The following is a 6,438-nucleotide window of genomic DNA, read 5'->3' as shown; positions in this document are numbered from 1 at the left end:
TGAGTTTAGATTACTTGTCGTCGATTCCTTGAATTTGGCGGCAGAATTGAAGCGGGGATGACGGAAATGTTGTACTTGAAAAAAAGATGGTAATCTATGGGAGGTTTAGAGTGAGTGGTAGAGTAGGAAAGTCATTACAAATTGTCGACGATATTTAGTAATTTGTCGACGACGTTTAGCAGGTTGATTTTGTATTCATCTAGTTTGGGTTTTGTGGTTAATTGCACAGTAAGTGGATTATACATCAGATGGTATAATTTTTGAGCATTAAGATAAAGTTTTTGAGTTTTAATTTAAAATTTTTGAGTTTTATTATAAAGTTTTTGAGTTCTTCTACTTAAACATTTAATCTCAAAAAGTTACATTATAACTTTAAAAAATTACATATAAGCTCAAAAAAAAATTGATTTTTGACATCCTAAAACTCAAATGTAATTTATAAACATTATACAACTCAAAAAAATACATAAAAACTCATAAAGTCAATAATTCTGATGTAATAAATCTGATGTATAATTGCAAGTCCTATCGAAAAGAATGTACTCCCTCTGTACCACACCAAAGGTAATGTAGGGAAAATTGGAGTATTTAAGAAAAAGTGGAAAAAGTAAGGGTAAAAAGGGAATAAATAGGTGGGGTATGTAATTGGGTGTTTAATTGTGGGTTGGTAGGTGGTGTATGTAATAGCATTTTGTGTAAATATCAAATGGTTATAAGGATAATTTGGTAATGTTGTGGGCTAAATAAGGAATGTTACCTTTGGTGTGATACGTCCGTTTATAATAAGTGTTACATTTGGTGTGGTACGGAGGGAGTAGTTCGCAATAAAGACGGAACGAAGAGAATATCGCCTTGGAAGAGGTATAATACTAGAACCCAATTTTAAGTTAAGACACAAGTAGACTGAGAGTAAAGCCCAAATGAGAAAGAACCCTAAGCCCAAAAATTGATTGGAAACCCTGATTATTATAACAAGATGAAGAACTCTTAGTATAAAATGCAACACACTAGGGTTTTATGCTGTTCTTCTCTCTCAGTGTTACCGCAGTCGCACCATTATTCCTTAGGTACACACTTCTCTCTCAATCTCCTCTCTACGCTCTGTTCTTCTTCATCATCTATCTATAATCACAAATCATTCTCCATTTCGTAATGATTCAAACTAACATCTCCCTTTTTTGCTGTACATGATTCTTAATTTTACATGACATTTTCATTCATTTCTGGTGAAATCTGATATTTCATCACCTTTTACTCATTTTGCTCGTTGATTCTCTTATTTGATTAATTGAAAACATCAATCAATTTGTTTCAAGTTTTCAATTTTTTGCTTGAATTGTATTCCAGTTAGTTATCTATTTAGTATCGCGTTTTGTTGCTTATCGATATGTAAATGTGTTGAAAATGTAGGTAAGAAAAGAGAAGGATGTCTCACAGGAAGTTTGAGCACCCTAGACACGGTTCCCTCGGGTTTCTGCCCAGGAAGAGGGCTTCTCGCCAAAGAGGCAAAGGTTTGCAATCTTTGCTAACCATCTCTCAATGTATTTTACCTGCGAATACTTTTGTTTGTCGATGCGAATGAAGTTTTTCGCTTGTTTGATGTTCTTATGACTAGCTTGTAATTCTCGCTATTACGTCCTAATTCTAGGTCTTTTAAAGGTTCCTTTTTATTTGTTGATGCGAATCAAGTTTTTCGCTTTTTTGATCTTCTTAGGACTAGCTAGTAATATACCCACTATTAGTAAGTAATTCTCTTGTTATAGGTCACTTGAAGTTTTCAAAGTATGATTAGTGATATGATATAGTTGCAAACTGGATCAATATTCTGCGAAATTTGTCCGAAGGATATTGATCATATTAGAATGACCATTAATAAGGGAAATAAGGCCGTTGTGTTACCTTTACTATAACCTTATTATTGAAAAATAGGTGGTTGTTTGCGATTTGAACTTTGTGATGTCTGCTTGACAGACATTTACTTAACCCATTGCTATTTTGCTGCCTATTATCTGAGATATTTGAAGATCAAACATAGGTTTTGTTTTTACCAACCTTAGGAGCAAACTGGTACATGTTTGTGTACTCCCCCGTCCCAATCATTTGTTTGCCTTACATTAAAATACCACTCTCTAAGAATAAAAAACTAAACTAATGATTCGGATAAAGGGAGTATATTTTATGCTTCTGAACTTATAGAATTACAAAATAAGTCAAATGCTTCTGATTATTCTATGTATTAATTTACTTCATGTATTATGTTGTTGGACTAGATATTGTGAGTTGTTCTAGAATTTTTTAACACTCTTTGTACAATTCTTACTCTTATAATAATTTGTGCTGTTTATGTCACCAGTGAAGGCTTTCCCCAAGGATGATCCTAGCAGTCCACCAAAGCTTACTGCTTTCTTAGGTTACAAAGCTGGGATGACCCACATTGTCAGGGATGTCGAGAAGCCTGGTTCAAGTATGTCATTAAAGCCATTGGTCTTTTTATATTTAAACACACTGATTCTTTTTATTTTGCTGTTATGAAGACTTATGTTTGATGTTTTTATGTTATAGAACTGCACAAGAAAGAGACTTGTGAGGCAGTGACCATTGTTGAGACCCCTCCAATGGTTATTGTTGGCGTTGTTGGTTATGTGAAGACACCTCGCGGCCTTCGCACATTGAACACTGTCTGGGCACAGCATCTCAGCGAGGAGATCAAGAGGAGGTTCTACAAGAACTGGTGCAAGTCAAAGAAGAAGGCTTTCACCAAATACTCCAAGAAGTATGAGAGTGATGAAGGAAAGAAAGATATTCAATCTCAACTTGAGAAGTTGAAGAAGTATGCTACCGTCATCAGGGTTTTGGCTCACACTCAGGTAAATTTATTTGTTCACTGCCAAATAATTTGCGGTGTCGAACTGTAAATTTTCCACATGGTTAGTTCAGCGATTCATTTTGGAAATTGTGGTTTATTATTACTTCCTGTTTGTATATGCAACATATTTGACCTTGTGATATTTATTACATCGCATGTATCAAATTTCCATATATCATTTTTAGATCAAGGCTCTGATGATGTTGTTGTATCAAATTTCCAGATTAGGAAGATGAAGGGTTTGAAGCAGAAGAAGGCTCACATGATGGAAATCCAGGTCAATGGTGGCACTATCGCCCAAAAGGTTGACTTTGCCTATGGCTTCTTTGAGAAGCAAGTGCCCATTGATGCTGTTTTCCAGAAGGATGAAATGATTGACATCATTGGTGTGACCAAGGGTAAGGGTTATGAAGGTGTTGTTACCCGTTGGGGAGTCACTCGTCTTCCCCGTAAGACCCACAGAGGTTTGCGTAAGGTTGCTTGTATTGGTGCTTGGCATCCGGCTAGGGTTTCATACACTGTTGCCAGAGCTGGTCAGAATGGTTACCATCACCGTACTGAGATGAACAAGAAGATCTACAAGCTCGGTAAGGTTGGTCAAGAGAATCACACTGCTATGACCGAGTATGACAGGTTCGTACAAATGTCCCCTAATGGTATTCCTAGTCTATCCGTCATTGTTCACAAACCAATCACCATTTGCATTTTTGAGGCACAAAAACATGTACGAGATGTATCCTTCACAGAAAACTTTCTATACGGCAGTCAGTTCTACCGAGATCAATTTTGATAATTAAATATGAGTCAATGTAATGTTATAGTTGTCTGACAATGTCGCAGGTCTTGTACACTATTTGACTTTTCTGTGTTCTTATTATTTCTACTGTTATGGTGAATCAGGACTGAGAAGGACATCACTCCCATGGGTGGCTTCCCTCACTATGGTATTGTCAAGGACGATTACCTGTTGATCAAGGGATGCTGCGTGGGTCCTAAGAAGAGAGTAGTGACATTGAGGCAGTCTCTTCTTAAACAGACTTCACGTGTTGCTCTTGAGGAAATTAACATCAAGTTTATCGACACATCTTCCAAGTTTGGTCATGGCCGTCACCAGACTTCAGATGAGAAGAATAAGTTTTATGGCCGAGCTAAAGCCACCGCCGCTTAAGTCCTTGAGAAATGTCTTGGTGTAGTCTTCTTAGTACTGGAGTCTTGTTATCTTTGTGCAAGTTACTTTTGAGAGAACTTCAATTAGTACTTTTGTCAAACATACATTTTGTTTTTATTATTGCTCTATTGTTTTCAATCGAAGTTCGAAGTTTTGCTCTCTAATGCCTTACGTTTATTGGTATAATGATAAGTTTTTGTTAACGATGTTGAATGTCCTTGCTTTTGCTGTTTTCCCCCTAGACCATGGAATGGCCGCACAACTTAAGTAGACGAAACTTCAATTTTGAGGATGATTTTAACTTGTAAATTCATTAAATTTCATAATTTAGATGGACAAGTCAATTTTTTTTTTCTTTTTTTTTTTTGGCAACAGTAAAAGATAGTCTACATTTTCATGGCCTGGCGAGCCAGACCATGCGCAATGTTATTAAGATGCCTAGGTATAAAACTAACGCTTACACAATGAATGTAAACCCATATATTTTTAAGGTCTCCGAGTATTCCGCTGACACTATGGCTTTCCTTCTCAATACCTGCAATCTGATTAACCAGCCTTAAGCAGTCCATTGTAACCTCCAGATGAAGCTCCCCCCTATCTCTCGCCCAAACACAGACCTCCCATAATCCTAGAGCTTCCGCCTGAATCGCGGACTCCGCTTTCCACTTTCTTTTTTCTCTATGGGTCTCCACCCCCCATCTATCATAAGCCACCCAGCCACAAGCTGCTTCAAGATTCCTATCCCAGCTTGCATCAACCTTTACTCTGGTACCCCTACAGTGGTCCTGCTTCCCAATCACGAAGAACGGGCGTCCTGCCTGTAGTTCCTTAGCGTCCATCATCCTAGGCATAGACCCCACCACCTGGTCTTTCTGCCTCTTCTCCCGTCTTTCCTTCTCGAGTTTTAGACCTTTTAAACAATCCTGAACACTCAAAGTCAGGGTTCTAAAAAGGGTCAAGGGGTCAATCTTCACCCCATTAAACATAACATTATTTCTTAACAGCCATATTTGCCAAAGTGTAGCCATGAACTTGAGAACCCTTTCCTCCCCCTCCTCAAGGTTTGATAAGAAATGAATCCAATTTATAATCCAGTCGCCAATGTTCAGCCCCACAACACTCTCTCCTCTAATACCCAGCTCTGATCCTGCCCATATCCTAGCGGAGATATAACAATCCCTAAAGAGATGTTCCAACGTCTCCAGGTAATCCTCACAACCCGCACACAAACCACACCTAAAAGTCTCCCCAATCTTCCTTCTTTCAAACTCCTTACCTATTGGGAGCGTGTTGGTGATGATTCTCCATAGCAGGATCTTCCACATGGATGGGCCCGGAAGCTTCCAAAGTTTCGACTTACAAAAGTCTTTCCCTTTCTCATTTATCCTTGACCTTTCTTTCCGGGTTCCTTTAGCTTCCATATACTCCTCAAAAACAATACCATACCCACTTTTTACAGTATATGACCCATCATCGGTGAGCGGCCAAAAAACCTCATCCTTTATTCTGGAGCGACAAAGAGGAGTTGCTAGGATTTGCCTTGCCCAGTCCTCCTTAAACAAGAAATTAACCAGATGAGCGTTCCAGATTCCACCCTGGGAGAGTAAGTCCTTGACCTGTAGATCCCCCAAATGAAAGAACTGAGGATCCAGGATATCATCCTGTGGTTCCGGTCTATGCCCGTTAACCCAGTTTTCGTTCCAGATGTTAAGATTCGACTCGACTCCTGGTTTCCACCCTAACTTATCCATAATAAGTTCCAGCCCAAACTTGATACTACGCACCCCCCAAGATCCATTATTCCTGGATAATGGAGAAGCTCCTTCCTTTACCTCCTCTTTTCCGAAAATTTTCATGCGGAAAACCTTTCCAAAATAAGATTTGTCTCCTGAGATAAGTCTCCATCCATGCTTTGCCAAAAGAGCCTTATTTAAGCACTCCACATTCCTAATCCCTAAGCCTCCTTTACATTTAGGCATACTCAGAAAATTCTTACTACACCAATGGACCTTCTTACCCAATTTACACCCAGCCCGCCAAAATTGTGACAAAATGGAGTTAATCTTCCTTGCCACACTTACCGGTATCCGAAACACCGATAGAAAGTAATTTGAGAGATTTGATAAGACTGAGGAAATGAGAGTCAGTCGCCCAGCTGCAGAAAGAAAGATGCCATTCCAAGATGAAATACGCCTTGTAACATACTCAATAAGAGACTTAAAAATACCTTGCTTCGAGTCCTGAAATTCAGCCGGTATACCCAAATAATTTCCAATACCTGTACCCTTCCTTATACCGAAGATTTCCATAATCCTCTTAGCCTTAGCTAAAGTAGTACTAGGGCTGAACAGGATACCTGATTTATCCGAGTTCAAAACCTGCCCTGAAGCCTCACAGTACTTAT

At 38.7% G+C, this 6,438-nt stretch overlaps 1 protein-coding gene across 1 annotated transcript; it reads left to right on the top strand.

Moving 5' to 3' along the window:
* The first annotated feature begins 962 nt into the window (after positions 1-962).
* On the top strand, positions 963-4,198 carry LOC141586844 (large ribosomal subunit protein uL3z-like). The gene is made up of 6 exons (XM_074408232.1): positions 963-1,067; positions 1,411-1,511; positions 2,354-2,464; positions 2,563-2,867; positions 3,090-3,499; positions 3,767-4,198. Exons 2-6 carry the CDS (start codon positions 1,427-1,429, stop codon positions 4,032-4,034), a joined length of 1,179 nt encoding a protein of 392 aa, XP_074264333.1. The 5' UTR covers positions 963-1,067; positions 1,411-1,426; the 3' UTR covers positions 4,035-4,198.
* Positions 4,199-6,438: the final 2,240 nt, after the last annotated feature.

The sequence above is a fragment of the Silene latifolia genome, chromosome 6 (genome assembly GCF_048544455.1).
Source record: "Silene latifolia isolate original U9 population chromosome 6, ASM4854445v1, whole genome shotgun sequence".
NCBI lineage: Eukaryota > Viridiplantae > Streptophyta > Magnoliopsida > Caryophyllales > Caryophyllaceae > Silene > Silene latifolia.
The sequence above is the reverse complement of the archived record's forward strand: the minus strand, read 5'-3'. Positions and strand labels throughout refer to the sequence as shown.

What these genes read in the sequence shown, in the direction of transcription:
- LOC141586844 (XM_074408232.1), top strand. Translation starts at nt 1,427, where the DNA reads ATGTCTCACAGGAAGTTTGAGCACCCTAGACACGGTTCCCTCGGGTTT. An exon ending in TGTCGAGAAGCCTGGTTCAA is followed by an intron (nt 2,465 to 2,562) that starts GTATGTCATTAA and finishes TTTATGTTATAG; the next exon opens with AACTGCACAAGAAAGAGACT. An exon ending in GGGTTTTGGCTCACACTCAG is followed by an intron (nt 2,868 to 3,089) that starts GTAAATTTATTT and finishes TCAAATTTCCAG; the next exon opens with ATTAGGAAGATGAAGGGTTT.